The sequence below is a fragment of the Budorcas taxicolor genome, chromosome X, assembly GCF_023091745.1.
Source record: "Budorcas taxicolor isolate Tak-1 chromosome X, Takin1.1, whole genome shotgun sequence".
NCBI lineage: Eukaryota > Metazoa > Chordata > Mammalia > Artiodactyla > Bovidae > Budorcas > Budorcas taxicolor.
Window position 1 is genome coordinate 111,500,766 of NC_068935.1, and position 25,452 is coordinate 111,526,217.

Here is a 25,452-nt window from a genome sequence, read left to right on the forward strand (position 1 = left end):
ACAGTTGTCTACATGAGAAACAGTGAGAAAGTGAAGTAAAGAGGTATTTGGGGAATGGAAAGGAAGTGACCGTCTATAGAAGTGACTTTCTAAACTTTGTGTACCCATTATCCCTCTTGCCTGAAGACTAAGATTTAGTAGGCCTTGGGTGAGGGCTGATCATTTTCATGGCCAACAGGTTTTCAGATGTTATTGATGCAAATAATCTAAGAACCATACTCTGAGAACCACTGGTCTAGAAGCTAGGCTGAGAACTAGCCTAGAGGTAAATCACTATATATGAAGGCCAAGAAGAGGATGAAATGAAAACTGAGTTAGGAGTGAATACTGAGTGTGAAAGGCTGTCTCTGAGACAGAATAAAATTTACATCAAGATATATTTGTCACACTGTAATACTTAGTTTTAAAAGCATATTGAATAAACATATTTTAGTTATGTCCTACTAATATAGCAATTGCATTACTTTGTAGGAAAATATTATGAAACTTATACACATAATTTCCATAGATTGTGGTTTCTTCTAGAGATTTAGAAATCACATTTCTGTGGAGCTAAAATGTTACGTATTGACTGTGTGATTGGTACTAAACCAAAGAAAGGTGAACTTGTTTTCTCATGTCTTCATTCTTTATTAAAATAGATTTATGTGCCATTAAGTTCAGTTCAGTCACTCAGTCATGTCCAACTCTTTGCGACCCCATGGACTACAGCACGCCAGGCTTCCCTGTCCATCACCAACACCTGGAGCTTACTCAAACTCATGTCCATAGAGTTGGTGATGCCATCCAATCATCTCATCCTCTGTTGTCCCCTTCTCCTCCTACCTTTAATCAGGGTCTTTTCCAATGAGTCATTAGGTATTATGTGCCCTTAGGTATTATATACAATATGTTCCTTCATTTCCATATGGGTCTTAAAATTGCTTTTGAAATCCATGTAGCAGTGTGTGTGTGTGTGTGTGTGTGTGTGTGTAATTACAACATGAGATTTGAATGATCTTCTATCACATATGCAAATACTCATAATATTATTGCTGTAATATTATAAAGTGTCAAGATTTTGATCTCCAATCAGTCCAATCCAATCAGTGTTAGCAGGTGCAAAAGTAATCATTCTTTGCATCAGAGACATTTGTATATTTGTATGTGTTTATTAGTATACATGGCTATAAGAGAGCCAGTGAGTTTTTCATTTAATGTAGAATATATCAGGAAAAACACATGGTTGCATCTAATTTTATCTTAAATAGTAGCTTAATATGTGAAAAGTATAAATAACTTAGGATATCTTAGATATTGTGACCTTCCGAAACATCAGTGGGAAATAAGTAATCCATCTTATGAATGTGACCTAGGAAATCTAAGATTTAATGGATTTGAGAATTTTAACTGAAAGTCAGTTTTCAATAATCAGCTTTCTCAATACAAATACATTTATCTTTTTCCCCTTTGTAGCTTATTTCTAATTCAACACCTTCTCTGACAAAAGAGAACATTGTCTGTTAATTGGTACAGGTATTCTTATTGTACAAATATGTTTTTAGTAAAATTTTCTACAAAGATATTATTTTAAAAGGCATAAATGAAAACTTAGATAAATATATATAGCCATCACGTAATTTTAAAGTACTACATATGTAATAATCACAGCCAAAATCCTCAAATAATAAATTAGTACCCAGACTTTGTATTACTCTACCTGCTAATTTTATTTCACTGAAATAAGCAAGTTGTTAGCCTACCAACAGAATTTCTATATTAACAACATTTTTTGCACATTTGTAATATCCAATCCCTGTAACAAAATTAGTTCTATTGGAACTTGGATAACACATTCCTTTTGTGATCATTTACAGTGTTTTCAAAGTAGTTGTTAATTGAGTTTGGTGAGCAGGGTCATTTGTTAGAACTAACTGGGTCTTATTAGCATGACATTTAAAATGATTAAGGTGATTTGGTGATTTCTTATCATGATACTTTAAAAAAGGCAAATGATTCCTCCAATCAGTCAACAGATGTAAAAGTAATTGTTCCTTGGACCAAAACTTTCAGATGTTTATCGGGGGTTGTGAGAGAGCCAAAACTTTCAGATGTTTATCGGGGGTTGTGAGAGAGCCAGTGAGTTGCCCTATTTCTCCATTAGATAGCCTGGTTAGAAAACATAGATCCTAATTCATTACTGTGTCCACTCCAACATGCTGACTCTCAGCATATGTTCTTATCTCTTATATCATCAGATAATTTTTTGTTGCTCTATTATGCTTTAATATAAAAATGTCTGCTGCTAAAAATGTCTAGTCTCCCTTAAAACAGTGATTTTGGTACTTCTTTCTATTAAAAATAATTATAATTAAACAAAAACCAGAATTGGGAGACGAATAAAGGAATGGAGAAAGGAAGAAAGAAATAAGAAAAAAAGTTTTCCAAGCGTAATATTTTTAATTCATCAGTCTCCCGTTATATTTTAGAGTTAAGTTCTTTCTTCTGCTATTTCACTTGCTACTACTAAACTCATATAATCATGAGATAGAAAAGTATTTCAAGTTATTCTCAATAAAAAGTAGAAAGTATGGTGATTATTGAACCACCAACATGTCTTAACCAATTAGTGTATTTTATATCCAATTCTAAAAGGTGTGACAATAACATTAATCTTACCAATTCAAAACCAACAGATATACTATGTAATGTCTCTTAATTAGCTTTACAAATTTGGGAAGTTACCAAAATTTCACATTTTTATCCTCACAGCATCAAAGATAAGCCAGTACCTGATCTAATATTAAAGAATGCAGCCAATGAAATGTCAGTTTTCCAAATCAGTTTGTTTTATCTTTAAAATATTATGTCTATGTTCCTTAGATATATCTCTTACGAATTTAAAATAAATCAATGAATAAATCTATAAACTACTTTATCTGATTGCCTTTGTTTTAGATAGATCTTTCAGTACACTTATTTCCCTTTGTAAGTTTTCTTTCCTCTCCAGATATTTAATTTGAAATAACTCTTTATATCATATCAGCACTGTGTTTTTTCTGTATCATAGGATGTTACTGATCCATGAAACTTTATCCATTTTGATTTCTATAAATTATTAATTTTAAATCTATACCAATACTGTAATGATTAATAAATTTTCAAAGCTGTAGAATGGAAAGAGGAGACTGATTTGAAGCAATTTTAAGCCAATCTATAGCATTTGAAATATTCATTTTAATTCAGGTTTCAGTGTAATTTGAATGTAGTAGCATTTGAAATATTCATTTTAATTCAGGTTTCAGTGTAATTTGAATGTAGTGGCCATATATCATGATTACTAAGATTATATAGTCCATATTAACAAATGTTTCCTTTGCTCTCTTTGTAAACGTAGTCTTTATTATGTTAGTGTACCTATGCACGTTAGAAGTAATATTTAATCAAAAGAAAGCTTACAATTTAAAAATGATAACATGTATCTGAGTAATTTTGAATGCTTCCAATTTACAATGAATCAATTTGAAATTGATTTTGCTTTTTTCAGTCTGTTGTTGTTTGTTAACTTGTTATATAAAGCACCATTAATGCTAAAACTTTAACAAAGCCTTAAATTTCATTAGTCTTAAATCATACAGCAAAGCACAATTGATAGCTGTTAAGCAATCTGAAGCCACATTAAAAACCAAGGAAAACAAAGTGTTGTCTTTCTCAGTTTCTCTGTCTCTTCTTTCTTTTGTGTCCGTTGATCTATCTGATTATTAAATTACCCTATGTTTTACTTTATTTGTATTTTGTATGACTACACGTCATGCTAAAGCTCTTAAGATGAAAAGGTAAGTAAAAAATTAAATTGTACAAAACCTATGTCTGGTTTGTACTTTCTGCTGAGATATTATAACTTTTTATTATTATCTTCTGTGTATTCTAAAGCTTATCTTGTGTGCGCTGTCAGAAGTATGATTTAATTGTGATTCTAGTTCTTCTTTGGTCATATACTTCCTATAAAGTCAGTAGAATTAATGTATGCTTAAATTAAGATGATTTATCTACCATTGATTTCAGTTTATTCAAATAATGTCATAATACTGAATCAAAGAGGCAGGCACACTTTATATGACTTAAACTTTGATGACTCACCAATGAGCTATTATTTATGATTCTTTGCTTATCCTCATTTATTTTATAAAATTCCATAAGAATTACAAATTACAAAGCCAACAAAGACCAAAGAATAACATGTAAAACTTTTATTGGTCAGAGAAGTCATGACCTAATGGTGAACCAGTGAACTCTTAAGGAAAAGCAATTAAATTTTCCCAACTTCTTGAAAAATATTAATTATAAGGATGTCAAATGGCTGGTCTTATCCTGCCAATAGCATAGCTTAAATAACTGAGTTTAATAGGTATGGTTATTTTGGTTATAAAATTAGTTACTGAATAATTTGATCTATTGGATGTTCTAAAATTAGTCATTTATAAAGCAAGCACATTTTATGTTTAAAAAATGAGTTCCTTTTGCTATGGAAAATACAGAATCATATAAGATGTATTCCCAGCTTTGGGAGTTAAAAATCTGCTGGGGAGACAAAATATAAACCCTTGAATGTTAAATACTATTATATTCTAGTATGTAAATACATACTGCAACACAATCTAGGATTACACATGAGGAATAGAGACTCCTAATAAAACCTCTCAAACCTATTCACATAAATGTTCCTATCTCCAGAGGGCTTCCTGAAAATCCCCATACAAAACATGTCTGAATACAGGTAAATGAGATGGACATTATAAAAATTATCTAAATCCACTAAAATTTACTAAATAAACATCAGCATTTTAACTATTAGTAAAACATTACTTCTGTGGGATATTTCATACTAATAAAGAACTTTTGGTTTTTCTCAATGTCATAGTCATAATAGTTGCTGTTGATCTGTACTGTGGCTAACGTGGCTACCATATGGTTATTGAATATTTGAAATGTGGCTACTCCAAATTAAGTTGTGCTGGAAGTGTAAAATACACTGTGGGTTTTCAATTCTTCACATGAAATAATGAAAGTAAAATACCTTATTAATTTTATAATGATTATAAGTTAAATAGTATTTTAGATATATTGGGTAAATACTAAATCCATCTGATGCATTTCACTTTTTAGTATGGCAACTAGAACATTGAAAATTAAATATATGACTTGTGTAATATTTCTATATTGCTGCATACCTCTAGTAAACAAAGATCAGAGGAGAGAATTTACTTTAAATAGATAAAATTTTAGGGGATTATTCATGTGAAAAGTATCTTACTTCTAACATATACTCTAATACATCTAGCACTGGAGTGGATAGCCATTCCCTTCTCCAGGGGATCTTCCCAACCCAGGGATTGAACCCAGGTCTCCCACATTGCAGGCAGATTCTTTACCAGCTGAGCCACCAGGGAAGCTATACATCATTATCCTGCTTCTGTTTATATACTTTTAGCAGTGAGACACTCACTACTTTAAAATGAGTGCTTTAAAAAGACAAAAAAAAAAAATTGCAGCACTAATTAGTTGTTTCTATATTAAACTAAAATTCAGGCTCCAAGTAATTTCTACCAATTGATTCTAGTTGTTCACTTTGGAACCACACAGAATAATTAAAATCTCGAATCCATGTAATAGTTTTTTTAAGAAACAAATCCATGGTAGTCTTTGATCAGGAAATCTAGACTCTACACATACTACTAATGAAATCTAAGTTTACATTATCTTGCTTGAATAATTCATAACTAAGTACTAGTGTTTCCAAAAATCTATTTGTATCTACTTATATTATTTTTGTACCGAGTGGTGTCACATTGCTGCTAGCATTTAGCCAGCAATTAGTATACATCCACGCATGAAGTGCTGGCTACTCCCGTCTCTTCAATTTTATACAATGGAAATTGTGTTACTTACAATTCCAGGTCATTCAAGAGCTCCTTCAAATTTTTCTTCCACTATTCCATGATTAGTCATTAGTTTTTCAGGAAAATTTCATTTATGAGTGCCTTCTATGTACCAGAAATGACTCTAGGTTGAACAAGACAGACAAATTACTCATCTTTATGGGATGTTTGTGGAGCTCATCCCTCTCATCATGTGTTTTTTTACATACTTGTTGATCTTCAAATAATTCCGGGTGAAAATGCTGCACAGGGCAGAACTGGTGGAAAGCCTTTTGTCATCCTCCTTGATCCCACTATATTGATGCAGATTGATTAAGTTTTGTTATTAAGAATAATATGACTTTACCAAACCGGAGTGTCAATTTTTCCATGTTTACCTTTAGAATTCCATGATTTTGTTAAATAAGCTGTTAAAATAAAAATGCCATGTCAACAAGTGTTTATTTTATCCTTCATAAACTGGACGTTTTCAAAAGAGGAAGATATTGACTCGAGCCAATGGATGGGTACAAATTTGAGGGGAAACAGTAAGAGCCAATATCTATTGAGCCTTTGTTATATACCAAACACCATTCTAACATATTTGATCCTCATGAAAGTTCTATGAGGTAGCTATTCTTCTTATCCTCATGTTACACATAAAGAAACAGAAGCTCAAAGAGGAGGTAACTTGCCCCAAATCTCTCAACTGCTCAGTGTTGGAGCTCAAGTCCAAACTAGCCATTCTCTTGCAGGAATTTTAGGCTTTTCACCAGAAGGTGAATGGAGAAGGCAATGGCACCCCACTCCAGTACTCTTGCCTGGAGAATCCCATGGACGGCAGAGCCTGGTGGGCTGCCGTCTATGAGGTGGCACAGAGTCGGACATGACTGAAGCGACTTAGCAGCAGCAGCAGCAGCACCAGAAGGTGAAAAACATTCTAATCCTTGAGGGAGAGATACTAGGAGTTCACCAATAGACCTGTAAGAAAGAGCGTATATGGGACATTTAAATAAGGTTAGAAAGGTCCTTGGGACAAGATTAGGGGAAGCTTTGACTATCATGCTGGAGTTTGGACTTTATTTGACTTGTACTTCTTGAGCAGAGAAATAACATAATGAAAGCTGTGGTTTTGGAGCATATTGATCTGATTACCTGATTACAGTATAGAATTGGTGAGGTGGGAGCGTTGTACATCTGTAAGGAGGCTTTTGCCATAGGTCTTGTGTGAGAACTAGGAGAGGTGGTATCTCAGAAAAGAAAGCGAGGGATTCATGGTAAGTGAATTGACAAGTATTTGGTATTTATTAGCCAATAGAGTGATGTGTTAGAAAATAGCCTGCCTCATGTTTTAGACTTGGATGACTGAAAAAAATGACTTATATTTACAGAACTAGGGAAGTTAATGTTCTGAGCAGTTCTGGGCAAGATAATAAGCTCATTTCTAGACATGTTAAACTTCAAGTGAGTAATCAGCTGGCTATGGAAGAATCTAGATTGGAATTGAAAAGTGAGGTCACAGCTAAAGATAAATGACAGATATTATGAAAGTTATATTTAAGTTTTGGAAGATAGTACTGTTGGAGAAGGAGTATTGAGTTATGAATGCCCAAGTTCTGAGCCTTTGAAACTATTATATATGAATATATGGAGAAAGGATGAACTAGAGAGGAAGCACGTGTAGGGCTAAATCAGATTATCCATTGTAGATAATGGACCCATGTTATTTTGATATGCAAGTACTTATAAAGTTATTTTAGGATCATTTAGCTTCATACATTCACAAAATCATATATATATATATATATATATATATGTGTGCAACAATGCAGTTACTCTTACTAAATCTTAGGAAATGTGAATAACTCAATAACATATAGACACCATCAAATTAATACTGTATAGTTATAATAAAGGCTATTATTCTTCATCTTTACAATATATTATATAATATATGATTTTAAAGTATAGAAGTATGTTAATAATAGAGATTGGAACACCATTCAAATGCCTATTTATAATACTTACAATCTGTGCTGATTCTAGAACATATTATTATATTTCAGATATTTATTAGGATTTAAAAACTAGTATTGAAAATAAGGCACTTTAGAAAGACTCCATAAGTCCTCTCTGGCATGTATACAAGTACCTAGAAGATAAGTGTTTATTCATGTTTCCTGTGAGAATTTTTTCTTGTGAATAGGATTCAGTGGTTCACTTTTTCATTAGTAACTAAATACCTTTAGATATTCTTTTTTCCTTGAACACGTTCCCATGTTGTCCTCTAGGAGATACTGTATAATAAACAGTAAGACTAAGCCTAGGAATCTGTTGGGGAAGAGTGGCAGGGGGAGAGGGGAACAACTTGATGAATATGTCATACTGGCATAAGACACTGGATCTTTCCTAAATTTTTTTTTCTAGTGGAAAATGTTTAGCTCTAAAGAAAATAAGATTTTTATTTGTCACATGTGAGTTTTCCAAAGCTATCAGATATAAAATATTTTCTAGTATTTTAATGCAAAAGAATTGAATACAGAGGTATAGATGAATAGAATAAACATTTATATCATTAACTGAACTTTAATTTGTGCCTATTCTGTTGAATATATATTTGATTTTCACTGTATTTTCATTTATCAGTCCTCTTCAAATGGTTTCTTTCGAAAAACAAGGGGTTAAAAAGATTTTTGAGACTATGGTAATTATGAATTTCAAAATCAAAGGAAATGTGATGTTTATGAAATTGGAAAACATATATTCAGACTTTTCATTTGAGATATTAAGATATTTCTTTTTTTTTTTTTTTTTGGTGTGTGTATTTGTGCTACCAAATAAAGCATTCCTAAGACAAGCATGACATTGTCTTATGGGAGCATGCCTGTCAATTGTGCCATGTTAAAAATGTCATTTAAAATATCTAAGCAGATTGCTATGTATTTTTTCTGAGGATAAGGAGACAATTCTGCATTCTAACTGCTGTTACTGTTATTAGATGAATGAGGCAATTTCTGATGAGATATTTACCCAAATGATATTTATATCAAAATATTTAAAATAAGATCAAATTCAACTTTAGGATATTAACAATTAGACCAGCCAAGTATATGGAAATTGACTTTTGCTGAAAAATCAGAATGAGGAATATTGCATTATTCTGCATGTATGTTTAGCTCTGATGATGTTAAATGTTCGTCTTTATTTGTATCCTCAGGTACTTTCCCAGTTGTATTTCAACACTTTCATAAAATATAATATGAAAACATAATGCATGTCATTATTTTAGCAACAGGAGGTTGAACAAATGCATTTTTTGGCTTATATTTCTAATAAAAAGTAATTTTGATTTAAATTAGCACTATCTTTTTTTTTAGGCCTCCATTCCTTTGAAGGAATTGGAGCAGTTTAACTCAGATATACAAAAATTGCTTGAACCACTGGAGGCTGAAATTCAGCAGGGGGTGAATCTGAAAGAGGAAGACTTCAATAAAGATATGGTAAATTGGTTGTGATAAAAGTGTGAATGAACTAGGAATGAAATGAATAAATATTTCAAAGGAAATTAGATAATTCAAGTCTCCAACTAAATTCTCAGAGCATACCTTGTACATTTTGTGATTCTAATGATTTATTACAAATGCAAAGTATTGTTATTGAACTGTTACGAATGCCAAATTACTATGATATGGGCATACAGAAGTACTTATAGATTCTAATAAATCACCCAACAATGTTTTGTCCATACTCAAAGGACAAAATGTAATGGATGGAAAAAAAAGTCAAATCAGAAAATGAATTAGAAACTTAATAATAATAATGAAAAAAAGGCACAGCCATCAGAGAGGGCTGATATTTTGCTTCAGTCCTATTTTTGGTAATATAACATTTATTTTTGATAAGGTACAGTTATACATGATATAAACGTTGTTTATTAAAACTTAACACAATGTAGTTTTACAAAAAAGTTTAACAAGTATTATAGTATATATCTAAAATATGTGTAAATTCATGCTGCTTATTTCATGGGAAAAAAGAAATATAACCATGTGGGTTATTCCCAGACTCATTTCAACATGTCTTTTATGTTTCTCTCTGGCTTGAATGTTTCTGCCTCACATTCCTTTTCACTGACTTATTTTTTTTCCTTACTCCTCTTCACTCCTCTCCTTTCCCCTCTCCACAACCATCACCTATATGGCATTATTAACCTTTACATATGTCATGCCAGAGATTTCTCAGACATGTATCAGTGCTAGAGACTTCTCAGACAGTGCTTGAAAATGATATCAGAAGGTAAATTATAAGTTGTAAATAATAGGCACATGAAGCAATAGGAGAACCATTTTTACCAACCTCAGTTCTCGTTGGTATCATTTCTGATTTCCTGGAGCTGCCTAACTCAGTACTCCCTGTGTATGGGTTTGATGATCTTGCCAATTCAGCTCATGGAAAGAAAGACCAGACACGCCTTTTTCTAAGATACCGAGCTACAACTACCTCTTATTCATGTCAAAGAAGAAACCAGAGGGCACCAAGTTGGAAAAGAATGCTTCTTACCTCTTGGGCTGTTCACCAACTATGCCCTCTAGCTTTCAGCTAGTGTGGGGAAAGAAGTGCAGTAGGGGTTTAGTTTGTTCATTATTTTTATCCTCAGCCCCAGGAAATGTTTCAGATTTTTAATGACATATTCTTAAAAGGAAGGTTTTTCAAAGACTATAAACATAAGTGTCTATTACATTATTTCATTAGACAAATAAGTGGCACATCTCAGATGAAAATCTCATTTCTTTAAAAAAATTGAATAGTTTCTCATTTGTTTATAGAAGTTAACATATGCATTAGAGATTTAAGTATGCAACATTGAATGCCATGGATGATTATAAACATAAACATGTCACATTTAAAAATTGTCTGCTTCTCTTAATTCATCAGAGTATCTTGGGTACTATTAAAAAGCAAACCTTCTTGATAGAAAGTATATATATATTGCATTGAAAGAAAGATAGGAAATAGAAGTGAAACATCCAATGGTTACATATGCTACTCTATTGGACCAACACTGTTTAAATAATTCTATTTCAAAATAAATAAAATAAAAATAATTTTCTTAGAGTCTAAAGACCAAACTGCATATTAAAAATATTTGAAGTCATTTTTCTAGTCCATATTTAATATTAATTGTATTTATTTAAAAATAACATGCATATGTGACATATTTTTAGAAATTATCTGCAATATTTGACAGTAGTTGAGCATGTTTTTTTTTTTCTAAAGCTCCAAATCATTTAGTTTAAGTAAAAGAAAAGAAAGAAGGTTGCTCAGTCATCTTTGTGACCCCATGGACTGTAGCCTACCAGGCTCCTACATCCATGGGATTTTCCAGGCAAGAGTACTGGAGTGGGATGCCATTTCCTTCTCCAGGGGATCTTCCCGACTCAGGGATCGAACCCAGGTCTCCCGCATTGCAGACAGACGTTTTACCATCTGAGCCACCAGGAAAGCTAGTTTATGTAAAACAGAACTTATTATATAGAAATCAGTGTACTCTTAAAACAATGTATTTTCACTTAGGAGTGTGTGTTAAAATTTAAAATTTTACAGTCTCACATTCACAGAGCCGCATCTATATTCCTCTGTGAAATAACATTATATGTAACAAGTTTTGTTTTCTTCTCCAAAGTTTTTTTTTGTTTTAATTTCTAGAAATGCATTAAAAATCAAAGGCCAAAGAATGCTTTCATAACAATTCACTTGTCTGAAATGATGTAGTAAATTGCTCCCCCATCTTTCTACATACAACTCTAATCAGATGTGTCCTTTTGAAATAGACAGGAGGAAACTTCTTTTAAAAGTTAAAGTATGGCATATTAACAAAGAAACTCTGAGTGCAGTATCTTAGGATAGCATTCCCTGAAAGTTTTAAATTGGATTTTTTGTATGTGTTTTAATAACATGTTTTATTATCTCTGTTAAAGATGTACAGCTTTTTTTAAACCAAAATGAAGACTGTACTTGTTGTTTTTAATCAGAGTGAAGACAATGAGGGTACTGTAAAAGAATTGTTGCAAAGAGGAGACAACTTACAACAAAGAATCACAGATGAGAGAAAGCGAGAGGAAATAAAGATAAAACAGCAGCTGTTACAGACAAAACATAATGCTCTCAAGGTATTAGAGCTACAATTATAATATACCTTGCCTGTGGTTTTTTTTTTCATGTACAGGGTAAAATCTATTGTTCATAAATAAAATTTGCTTAAGAATCTTAGTCACCAGAAATACATATATTTTTTTTTTCTGTTCAGTGTCTGTGCTTTAACAATTTTGAGTGCTGTCTTTGATTTTGAAAGATGTGCTGCTTAAAAATTTCAAGGTATTTACTTAGACACATTTTTCTGAGTAGTAATCAAAAGATATTAAATGCATCATTCATTTGTTCATATATTTAATTTTGTAATACAACCTATTTTGTAAGTTATTTTGACATGTGTCTTGAAAAACCTGCTTAACTGTCAGCGTAACCAATTTGTATATTTTTGAGGTTTTCTGCTCTTGATATTTTCTTGATTTAATTTAGAGTAGGTTCACTTTTTGGGGTAACCTAACATTTGTTTAATAGTTCATTTTTTTCAGTTAACTTCATTTTGCCTTTAAGAGAGTTACTCTTTGCAACTAACTAAACATTTAGAAGTCTAATTTCATTTATATAGGAGTCCACTAAAATAATCTTAATGTCCATGAGAAAGAACCGGTGCTCTCATTTTAACCAGCATTAGTATAGAGCTTCAGGTACCCATGTGTCTCATCTGGAACTGCACAGGAAAGACAGAATAGAATACTGGTGTTTATATAATAATATCTAGAAAGTTCTTGAGAAGAGATGGGACATGTGAAAGATTCTGTGAAATAACCTTTTATTTTTTAATGTGCTTTTCAATATTCACTATTTGCATGCATGGCTGATTTTCTAATACTGTTAATTGCTGAGTTTTTCATTGTAAATCACTCTTTTAGAGCTGTGTAGCCACGTAGGTGGATCCACCTTATAGGTGAATAGACTCTGCTTTCTATATGCAAATAAGAGTATAAAACCTTTTCCCATATAGTCAGACAACCAAATAAACACTGCTGAGAATGTAATTACACAATATTGTGCCTGCAAGGAATCCACAAGAAAAGTCTAATTGGCCAGCAGGTGTTCTGAAGGTAACTGCTGATAAATATAGGAAATAGAAAAGGCCTCTTCCCTGAGGGAGTACAAGAGCAAGCCATAATGTGCTCAGAAAATCAGAAAGCTGTGTAATTCACATGCTTCCAACTGTGACCAAGCTTTTTAGAAACATCTACACTGGTCGTATGATGATATGTGTCCTACTGAACAGCAGTGTTTAATGGTTATCTGGCATACCTGTAAAGAAATCTCTATAATATCTCTTAATATCTTTACACATTACACACCACCTTGTGCTTAGGAAATAAAAGGAATTTCAGATTTGGTGACCACAAGCCCTTTCTCTTGGCGAAGATATAATTTGCGTCACCAGTAAGGCATGGCTCAACTCTCTTTCACGTGGCTGTATCTTGGTACCTTTGAAAAAAGCAGCATTCCATCTGGCTCATCCCAAACATTTATTACTTCCATAGGAGGTTTAGAAATTCAACTGAAAATGTAAACTGTAGAAAATTTTACATCCCCAATTTTAAACAAAATGCAGAATGAAATCAAAATCATTTTTCTCAGATATATGTTAAAAGCAATTAATGAAACTCAACACTTGCCACACCAATATACTAAATTCAGTAGTTGTTAATCTGCCAAGTGTTCAAGTCTAGTCCTTATGAAATATTTCAAAGAAGGTGAAACTTTCCAAAGCAGTGACTATTTCAGCAGTTCTTTGATATTCACTCTTTTCTTTTGCTCCAGTTATATCTATACATGAAACCCTAATTGCTACTACTCTGAAGAAATGGAAACTCTATCCTGAGCTCTTATGTTCCCTTATAAAACATGTAAAATATATTCCCTTGTAAAATAGCATTACAACAAATTCTGTTGATCAGGGAAGACATTGGATGATCTTGTAAGGAGTAAGATGATTAATTTTCCCCTTTTGTGATTCATTAAAGTAGTCACCCTTATTTGTCTCATCGGGTTGATTGAAAACCGTGCATTTTTCCTTTTCTAAATTTTATCATTTTGCATTTGGATTTGATGCCAATGAGAAAGTTTGCCATACAAGTCAAAAAGGAAAATAATTTTTATGATATTTAAATTGTCATTTTCATGCATACTCACAGGCGTACACTTTTCACACTTGAACATATATATAGCTTGAAGCAATTTCTGTGATAACTAAGAACACTTTATGTTTCTAATCACAAAATATTCATGTCCTATGAAACTTTTTTTGCAGAAATTTCTAAAATTAAAAATGTAAACTACTTGGCTATATAAACTTAAAATTTTGAACCTAGTGCTGAAGATAGAAATTTTAGAATTTTTACCTATTTTAAAATTCAAACGCAAATTCAACAAGTTTGTACAAGTATGTAGTTACCTCAATTGAGTTCACATATTGAACAATTTCACAAACTGTACACAGTAATTCATTTGATTCATTAAGAGTTAATTAAATATGAAAAGATTTCTAAAAAACTTTGAGCATACTAAGAAAAAATACTGAAAGTGGATTGTTCAGTTTTCTTAGCTTCGTGTACATGGGTTCTGTCACGTGAATACATAATTTAATAATCTGCTTGTATGGGTAGCATTTAAATGTGAATTTAACTGAACCTGAACAAGAAGGTGAGGGAACCAAATTATTTTTAAATGACTACAGCCAGAAGTATAATATGCTTATATATTGATATTTTAATAATATCTGCACCATGAACAGGATTTGAGGTCTCAAAGAAGAAAAAAGGCTCTAGAAATTTCTCACCAGTGGTATCAGTACAAGAGGCAGGCTGATGATCTCCTGAAATGCTTGGATGATATTGAAAAAAAATTAGCCAGCCTACCTGAACCCAGAGATGAAAGGAAAATAAAGGTAATGTTGTTTTAGAATGTCAATCTCAGATTTGTTGCTACATTTTAATTTATTGAAATTAACCTGTATGGATCATGTTTTAAATGTTGATGTTCTTGTTTCTTCTATTAGTGTTCTCCCCAGTTTGAGGTGTTTCTCTGTATTTTGTTTTGTTTTAGTAAATGTATTGTATTGTTTTTCAATTGACATAATGTTGAATGAATAAAATGTTTTATTCTTAGACATTGTGAAATGAATTAAGAAATGTTATATGTTTCCTGGTAAAATTGTAATTGACTCTGTGTATCTTTGTTCCAGATGAACAAATGACTTATCGGTATATGGACGACTTCTATCTCATGTTAGCGCATTCATTTCATCAGAGCATCTTCTCACATCAGTGTCAAATCTCTATAGATTTATCTGTTGCATATTGTCTGAAGATGTTTTTTTCTGTTATTTTACACTTTTTATTTTGCTTCATTCTCTGTTGAGTTCCTCAAAACTTCAAAAAGGCAATAAATTACTTATTCGATTACCCACTACATTATATTCTATCTGGATGGTCCCTATTGATAATGAGCAATCACTTCAATTTGGGTCAACCCCCAAAACACTAGAGGAATTGACAAGAAAGAAATCTGTTAGATCAATTTCAATACTTTCTCAATTAGAGTATCTAAAACTGAGCATTCAAAGAAAAACTGAAATAATATTTGGGTCCTTGGGTGAAGATGACAGTGTTGGCTTCCATACTTGTAAATTATGAAAAGTGAAAATAAAATGACGACAGCCTGTGAAATTTCTGGGACAGGTATGTGCTGGGATAGGTTGATTCATGTGGTTAGCTAACTGCCCTGGGCCCTGTATTGGTTTTGCTCAATAGGAAATTGATCGTGAGTTGCAGAAGAAGAAAGAGGAGCTGAATGCAGTGCATAGGCAAGCTGAGGGCTTGTCTGAGGATGGGGCAGCAATGGCAGTGGAGTCAACTCAGATCCAGCTCAGCAAGCGCTGGCGGGAAATTGAGAGCAAATTTGCTCAGTTTCGAAGACTCAACTTTGCACAAATTGTGAGTTGTTACTGGCAAACCTATATGTGTTTGCAACTACTACTCTAATAACAGAGGCCTACTAACCAAAAGAAAAAAAAATTCTGGGTGCAATTTCAAAGTTCCAATCTGCATTCTTAAAGTGGGTAGTTTCCCCTACCTTTGGGCTTCCCTAACTCTAGTGGTTAGTTTTTCAGATTAAAAATGTAATCTATTAATAGAGCATAGAAAAGAGTGCCCTTATCAAAAATGAGAAATACATCTTAATTTCTTTTGCCACATCATTTTTTCATAACATTAGCAGTGTGAATTTGTCAATTTACCATACATTTACTTTATTTCAGCATCTAATCCAAAAATATGTATTGCTTTCCTGAGACCATCCCATGCTAATTTTACTTTCTTAATGTATACATGGTAAACAATAAATCTTTTGTGAAAGAACTTATATCAACTTGCACAAGGACTTCTTATCTCATTGACTTAAACATTATAGTTTAGTCCTCATACCTGGCTTATCTATTTGATGGGTTAAAAAGTTTATAGAAGGATTGTATGCCTAGTGAGATTGCTAATAATTAATAGCAGTTGAAAATATAAAATATTGTTAGTACTGAAATATCATAGGCCAAGAGGTAAAGAAACCACTGTTCTCTTTCAAACAACTGTATGGAAATTTTATGATTCTGTCTTTAAAAATGCAAGTCACAATCATAAGCTTGATCTTTTTAGAACTGTTTTTGTAATAGAGTATAAACCATAGGGATTTTCTAGCAGATACATTTTTGTTCCTATTCTGAGAGATTGTAAAGTGAAGTGAAATGATCACCACTCTGTTATTATGCAAATACAGTGCTCCTCACAAAACCAGGGTGTGAAAGTCTGCAAAATGAGGCTTTATAATTACGTTAGGTTAACTTACATGAAACCGACGGGTATTCAACCCTCTTTGACCTAGCTGATGACAGTTTCATTTATTTCAACTCCTAGATGAGACTTACTTGGGTATTTCTTCTTTGATATTGTTGATTCCATTTAATATGGGATGAGTAAATATGTCTTAGACAATTAGCATAACTGTTTTCTAAGCATATAATTTTGTTAATGTTGCTTATTAACTCAGTGAAAAATACTCCATATTATCATTACTTCTTTTAAATGCATTAGAAAAATCCTTGCATACACTGTTTTCTAAGAACTCCAAGTACTATAATAGCAGCTGAATATTCTGAGAAATTGGAAGTAGTAATATAAGGTATGTTTAAACTGTAATATATTGCACTTGAAGTCCAATTCTATCTGATTGAATGTTTTAGCCTATTATCTTTTATATTAGATATTATGAATATAATATGTCATAAATCACTCAAGCTTACACTAACAAAAAGCTTGTGCCAGTGGATGCAAAATGAATTGAAAGATTAAGGCAACCATAAAGAAAATTTAAGTAAAATATTTTTGCCTCCATTTAATACATCATTTAAGTCCTTTGCTTTGAATTATCTTACTACTCACTATTTTCTCCAATTCCATTTCCCCCGTGTCTTGACACAGCCTATATGCAGGGTTAATTTTTTTTACAACTTTGTCAAGGTAAGTTATTAACACTTTATAGTTAAATAGACACAGGATCAAAAATCCCCCTAAACCACTCACTTAAAATACCATTGTGTACGTGCATATAATAGGCTCTCAACAAATATTTGTAAAACGTAATAAAGATTGCTGAAGTAAATTAAGGATAAGTGAACCAGTATAAAATTTTTGAAATAAATATCATAAAATATATTTTCTTCAGAAACCATTTCTTCTTGATTTTTATATCTGGAGGATCCCAAAATACAGATGATGCATGACTTGGGGAAAAAATTGTATGTTAATTTTCCATGAAAAACAAGTAAGAACAATATACATGAAGAATAATCAATTTAATATTACAATTATATTTAACCTTAGATTTTTATTAGATCTGAAATTTGATAGATTGATAGATAGATCAAAGATGTATATAGTCCACTGATTGCTAATACATGTTTAAAAAAACTTATTTCACGTATCCACTGGTTTAGAGTCATCTTTCCCAATTAATCTACAGTGAGGACATTTGAGACAGCCACAAGCAAACATCTTAACTAAGAGTTATGTTTGGGATAATCTTACCATGGCCCTGATGTAGCACAGGTAGTCAGAGCTTCCAAATTTCTTTCTTCCCCTTGCATTTCCCTTTTCTATTTCTATCATTATTTCTTCTCAAATGTCCCTTTCTGTTATTTCTACATATGAATTCTAGCTTTCTATGGATTTTCAGTTCGTCTTTCATATCTTAGAAGTAGCAGTTCAAGATTTTAGGCAGTACTATGAAGTGCTTAATATTTGAGAACTGAATTTAAAATGAGAAATTAATTGTATTCTTTCAGAGATAAAGACTCAGAAATAAATGAAGCAGTGTAAAATTAGGTACTTCAGGGACTAGGTACAGATCAAAATGACATGTGACCATAGTAAAGCTCAGAAAAACCCTGGTACCTGGCTCTCAGGGAGCCATGGGGCAGCCCTGGGCCAGGCAAGAGTGCAGACCAAAGCCAAGAAGAGAGTATCTACAAATGACTGTCCTCAGGATAATCCCGGAGACCATAAAGAAGGCAAAACAGACTGAGAGAAAGTGAGTAAGATTTTCTCCAGGTACTGAGCATGTTGAAGCTCCTGCCCTAGTTAGGATTACACGGCATTTCTAATATGGTTCCTGTTGACTTACAGACCTGGCTGTTCACTGAAGACCAAACAATGACTATAAACTGAACATGAGGAATGTTTTTCGTAAGATATTTTATAACAGTGATCTAGTAAAATAGACCACTCCCTGGGGTGAATGGCTCTCTGAATCCCATTGATTCCATCTGCTGGCTATATGATCACCAGTCTCTTCCAGCCTGGTTTCTTGCATTTCTACCATGGGGATGAGGATATTTGTAATAATGAAATATGGTAGTATTTGTAAAATACCAGCTACATTATGGAGGTTCACTGAGGTTAAGTGAATCAATATTTTTTTCTTCTTCTTCTTCCTGTATATAAGTTAACATTGGAATGAGACACATTATTTTAAAATGTATAGTGTATTTGTGAATCATTAAGAGGATTGGGATGAGTAGGTCCCATAGGTTTAAAATGTTATTAACAACAGGTAGATCTTTTTTTTTCAATGTAAATTAAAAATTAGATTTCCTAGTTCTTGGCAAGTAGTTTTGTCTAGAGTTACATAGTATTTGTGGGAAATTTCATGCAAAGCTGTTGATTCTGCCAATGAAGGCATTATTTTCCATAAACTTGGCAATAGAGCATTAGCTAAATTATTTTCTATAGAAAGGTAAAGAGAGAGGAGGAAAAACATAAAGGCTTTTAACATCTAATAGAAAACTATGCCGGAGAAGGCGATGGCACCCTACTCCAGTACTCTTGCCTGGAAAATCCCATGGACAGAGGAGCCTGGTGGGCTGCAGTCCATGGGGTCGCGAAGAGTTGGACACGACTGAGCTACTTCACTTTCACTTTTCACTTTTCATGCATTGGAGAAGGAAATGGCAACCCATTCCAGTGTTCTTGCCTGGAGAATCCCAGGGACTGGGGAGCCTGGTGGGCTGCCGTCTGTGGGGTCAAACAGAGTCGGACACGACTGAAGCGACTTAGCAGCAGCAGCAGCAGCAGCAAAAAACTATGCATAATTTTATCAAGGTTAATTGTAATATTTGACAGTTAATCTCAGAGATCCCGAGAAAATCCAACCACAAAATTTCACAATGAGGATATGCAACAATCCTTATGTGAAACTCCTGAGCAAAATAAGCTCACAGATTAAAATTAAAATGGATATGAAAAAATGCTTTCTGTAAATGATGTTAACATGCCCAAATTAAAAGGAGTATGCACACCTGAAGAAATTAGAGATAAGAAGACAGTAAAGGACATGAAAATGTTTTTTTTAATGTTCAAAAAGATTTCAAAAATAAAGATAGAATGGAATTCTTATAATAATAACAAGCCATTTTGAAAAGTGAATAGGAAACTGATAACATAGAATCTAGAAATTAACATGTAATTATTGAAATAATACCTCAACTTTTTAAATGGTGGATTCATTATAGAAGAAAAGGAACATATTAATTGAAAGATGCTGAGGAAATTTTTGCTTTGCTGAAAATACCAGAAGATGGAGAGAATAGAATAAAAAGCTCAAACATATGCCTGAAAAGAGTTCCAGATTGATAAAGTGGAGAGCCAGGGGCAGAGACATTATTTTATATAAATGACTGACATTTAATAAGATTGAATAAATCTCAATTTACATGAGACCTCAAATTGAATAAAGCTCAATTTGCATGAGTCCTCAAACTGAATGAAGCTCAACCAGTTTGTAATAAATAAAAACAAGTTCACAACCAGCAAAGTCTGAGTGAAACCCAGAACATCAATGATCAGGAAGGTCACCATGAAAGCTACTAAGGACCAAAAGCAGAAAGCTCCATAGGCTGGCCAACTTGTCCTCAATAATAGGTGTTAGAAGACACTGGGATAATACTGTTAATGTTCAAGGTGAATGTTCAAAAGAATCCTGTAAACAGTGATTCAAGAATGAAGACAAACTATTTTCAGATATACAAACACTATATTTTCAAATAAACGAACACTAAGTTTATAACCTATAGATTCTCACTGAAAAAATTACTAAACGATATGCTAGTGTAAAACAGAACACAAAGCCGCAGAGGAGCAAGCTATATAAAGGTAAATATAAAGCTTATATGTATAAAAAACAAACTTAAATCTTGTAATTAGCCACTAAAATTGTGGCAATTGCTGCAAAGGAAAACATAGAGTTCTATGAGAATATAAAAGTGATTTGATCTCACAATAAGGGAAATACAATAAATAAAAGGTTGTTTCTAGATGGTAGCAGCAAATATAAGGTTTGTGCCTGCTGTGTTCAATATGAATTATTGCCAGTTATCATGTTTATAGGGAAAAAATGTAGTAAACCTTTGGAATAGGCAATATATGCATGACCTGTCTCAGGGAGAAGAGAAAAAAATTTTAAAAACATAAAATACAAAAATACATCTTATTGAAAGAAGGAAAAGAAATGTCCCTTTTCTAAATATGACACCCCCCATTTGCTCTGGATAGCCTATGGCTTCAAAGACTACGTAAATAATACTGATATTCGACAATTTACCTCTGACAACTTTTTATTCAGCGTTTATTTTAGAACCCTAACAGGTATTTCACACACAAAATAGCCAAGTCGAGAATAATTAATTTTCACTCCTATATAAATGGCTCCTACCAAACTCTGCAGCTGTTAGTAAATTCCCTGTTACTTAGGTCCAAAACCTAAACATCATCTTTGATTCCTCTTACTTTTATATTATCCATGGAATTCACTTCAAATTCTGTTGGCTCTACCTGCAAAATACATCTTTAATTGGACCACTCCTCAGAAACTTTATTGCAGAAACCCTTGACAACACTGTATTTTCTCCCATCTCAATTACTTCAGCAGCCCGCTCGTCCTTATTTCCCATGTTTACCCACCTACATTATCGTCTCCTTGGTGAAATCAGAGAATTCCTAAAAGTATATGTGGGATTCTGTCAAGCCTCCGCTGCTTATTACACTTCTAATGAAATTTTATGAGCTTCTGCATAGCTTGGTCCCTGCCTACCATTCCTGTTACTCCAACTTTATCTCCCTTTTTGCATTCTCCTAATACAGAGGCTTTAAAGTGTCCTGTATACTTAAGCACATAGCATCATTTCTATTTCGGGACCTTTGTATATACTGTCTCTTTATGGAATATATTTCAAGTAGACTTTCATATAGATACTATAACTTAGCCATCCTTTCATTTACAAGCTGAAATTAGAGGCTTCCCTTGTGGCCCAGAGGTTAAAGCGTCTGCCTGCAATATGGGAGACCCAGGTTTGATCCCTGGGTCGGGAAGATCCCCTGGAGAAGGAAATGGCAACCCACTCCAGTACTCTTGCCTGGAAAATTTCATGGACAGAGGAGCCTTGTAGGCTACAGTCCATGGGGTCGCAAAGAGTTGGACACGACTGAGCGACTTCACTCACTCACTCACCTGCAATGCAGGAGACCTGGGTTCGATCATCCCTGGATCCCGAAGGAATATTTCCTGGAGAAGGGAATAGCGACCCATGCTATTCTTGCCTGGAGAATTCCATGGACAGAGGAACTTGGCAGGCTACAGAACAATTAGAACTTTGTAGAATTTAGACAGGCAATACTTAATAGGTATTTTTTTTTCTATTTTAAAAATATTGTATACTCATGGTAATTATACATGCCAACTGTGAGTTTAAGATAACTGTTCAGAACAGCAAATTTTAGTACAGTTACTTCTGGAACTACATATACTGAGAAAAGACAAAGTTCTCAAAACTTAACACTGAGGAGGTAAAGACTGAATATGAGGTTGAGGATAACAATGTTTGGGAACACATGTAAGAATTAAAGATTTTAAAATTAAAAAAAAACAAACAATGTATTGCAAAGGATAGCTTTTACTACATCAGAGGAAATTGTAGTAAGGAATTTAAACTTAAAAGCACACATTGCCAAAATACACAACTTCTTGAAAAGCTGATATAAATCTGTCAGTAGATTTATTTAAATGTTTTAATGAATGTGTTATACCAGTTAGTCCTAAAGTGAATACTTTGTAAAATGGGAATATTCATGGACTAATTTTTAAAAATTGTTTGCATTTGAACGGAACTTTATATTTTCAAAATAGGTTCACATATATCTTGTTCACTCCCTCCAATAACCCTCTTGAGTAAGTATTATTTTAATCATCCTTTTACAGAAAGGAAACATAATTTAAATAAAGTTAAGGAAGTTGGCCAAGGGTGCATGAGCAAATTGGAAGACACCTAACTTGAACTCAGTGCTTCCCAAGATATGGTGGGAGTTATTCAAAAGAAAGAAAAAAAAAATCTAGTGTCCAAATAAGTTTGAGAAACACTGGATTAAGCAAAGTTTCCTTAGTCTAGAATCTTCCAGGGCTTTTGATATGTAAATGTGATTATGAATTCTGTGAGAGGAATAGATTCTGCAGACTTTCACATCTGGATAGTTGTAGTACAAAGAGGAAAATTTCATTTCAGCTTTAAGATAGGATTCTGTTTGAGTGATTGTGAAAAACTAATGTTCTTCAGGGAGAAAAATGGGAAAAAAAAACATTACTTTATCATTATGGTTTTGTTGTTTTGGATTTTCTTAAAATGAAGCAGAGATGTACAAAAAAGTAATCACAGAACTGATTGCCATCACCTTATGTCTGAACCTAGATTTGATTCAGCACTACTATTTCTTGGTACATTTGCTTCTTATCACATAATGATAACCATTTAATGGTGAGACTAAAAGAGGAAACAAACTTTTTGCATAATTGCTACATAGATTTTTTTCTTTGCCTTTAAATCACAACAAAGATCATCAGCTGCCAATGCAATATCCTTGGGAATATTGGTAATATAAATAATTTCTGTATTTAGAGACAGAGTGCTCTTTAGTAAACAGAGTTGTGAGTATAAAAGATGAATACAGGTTGCTAAGGGAAGTGGACCAGGAGGTAGTTGCTTAGAAAATTTTCCTCCTCTGAGCTGCAATTTTTTAATTAACATCACATGAGTTAAGAAAAAATCGATCACTCAAGATTCTGTTTCTCTAGACTGTTATGATCATAATAGTTATTGCCATTTCTATGATAATTTTTTTCTGGTCTTTAGTTTATGGAAGACAATCAAAAAATGGTTGTTTAGTAATTTAGTATGTTAGTTTCAATTTCAGTTCAATTGCTCAGTCGTGTCTGACTCTGCGACCCCATGAATCGCAGCACACCAGGCCTCCCTGTTCATCACCAACTCCCAGAGTTCACTCAGACTCATGTCCATCAAGTCAGTGATGCCATCCAGCCATCTCATCCTCTGTTGTCCCCTTCTCCTCCTGCCCCCAATCCCTCCCAGCATCAGAGGCTTTTCCAATGAGTCAACTCTTCACATGAGGTGGCCAAAGTACTGGAGTTTCAACTTTAGCATTATTCCTTCCAAAGAACACCCAGGGTTGATCTCCTCCAGAATGGACTGGTTGGATCTCCTTGCAGTCCAAGGGACTCTCAAGAGTCTTCTCCAACACCACAGTTCAAAAGCATCAATTCTTCGGTGCTCAGCTTTCTTCACAGTCCAACTCTCACATCCACACATGACCACAGGAAAAACCTTTGTTGGCAAAGTAATGTCTCTGCTTTTGAATATGCTATCTAGGTTGGTCATAACTTTTCTTCCAAGGAGTAAGTGTCTTTTAATTTCATGGCTGCAGTCACCATCTGCAGTGACTTGGGAGCCCTAAAAAATAAAGTCTGACACTGTTTCCACTGTTTTCCCATCTATTTGCCATGAAGTGATGGGACCAGATGCCATGATCTTTGTTTTCTGAATGTTGAGCTTTAAGCCAACTTTTTCACTCTCCTCTTTCACTTTCATCAGGAGATTTTTTTGTTCCTCTTCACTTTCTGCCATAAGGGTGGTGTCATCTGCATATCTGAGGTTATTGATATTTCTCCCTGCAATCTTTTGCCAGCTTGTGCTTCTTCCAGCCCAGCGTTTCTCATGATGTACTCTGCATATAGGTTAAATAAGCAGGGTGACAGTATACAGCCTTGACGTACTCCTTTTCCTATTTGGAGCCAGTCTGTTGTTCCAAGTCCAGTTCTAGCTGTTGCTTCCTGACCTGCATATAGGTTTCTGAAGAGAGTATGTTAAGCTAGATTCAATTTCCAGGAAGATGGCAGACTGATTGACTCCCTCACCCCTCACTTCAAATATATGAAAATTCTGGATAAAATTTAATTTGAAAGCAATTTAAATACATAGCTGAGCTCAAAATATGTGATGGAACCTCCATTTTCCCTAGTTGTCATAATTGTGCATATCATCCCATGAGCCTGAGCCTGGGCCTGGATTGAGGGCCTCATGGTTTCGAGAAAGGTTTAAAGGCTTTTACTAGAAAACATATAACCTTATACAATATCTACTAGAGATGTAATGAAAACCCTGCCTAAATGTTGAATCTTCAAGGGCTTCCTTTGACAAGTAAAGGGAAAATAGACAAACACAACTCTCAAGGCCAATTCATCTGGTGAGGACTCTTGACTGGAGGAAGAAAATCTGGGAAAGTGAATACTGAGTGTGGGGATCTGAATTTATACCCTAACCACAAGCCTCTAAACTCCTCAACTGAGAAGTTAACATGAAATTTTCTCCAGGCTGTTGAAATCCTTAGAGTCTTCTCACATAGTCATACAATAAATCACTCTTTGGGAGAACCCCACAGAGACATGGACACTGGCAATGGATTCACAACGGACTATTAGAACTCACATGAAGACATAATATATT

At 33.5% G+C, this 25,452-nt stretch overlaps 1 protein-coding gene across 1 annotated transcript in view; it reads left to right on the plus strand.

Moving 5' to 3' along the window:
* Positions 1-25,452, plus strand: part of DMD (dystrophin) — a 2,235,978-nt gene that overhangs the window by 903,924 nt on the left and 1,306,602 nt on the right. The window contains exons 38-41 of the mRNA XM_052663429.1: positions 9,275-9,397; positions 11,930-12,067; positions 14,797-14,949; positions 15,815-15,997. Of these exons, the coding sequence (XP_052519389.1) occupies positions 9,275-9,397; positions 11,930-12,067; positions 14,797-14,949; positions 15,815-15,997 (597 nt within the window). The remainder of the gene's footprint in view (positions 1-9,274; positions 9,398-11,929; positions 12,068-14,796; positions 14,950-15,814; positions 15,998-25,452) is intronic.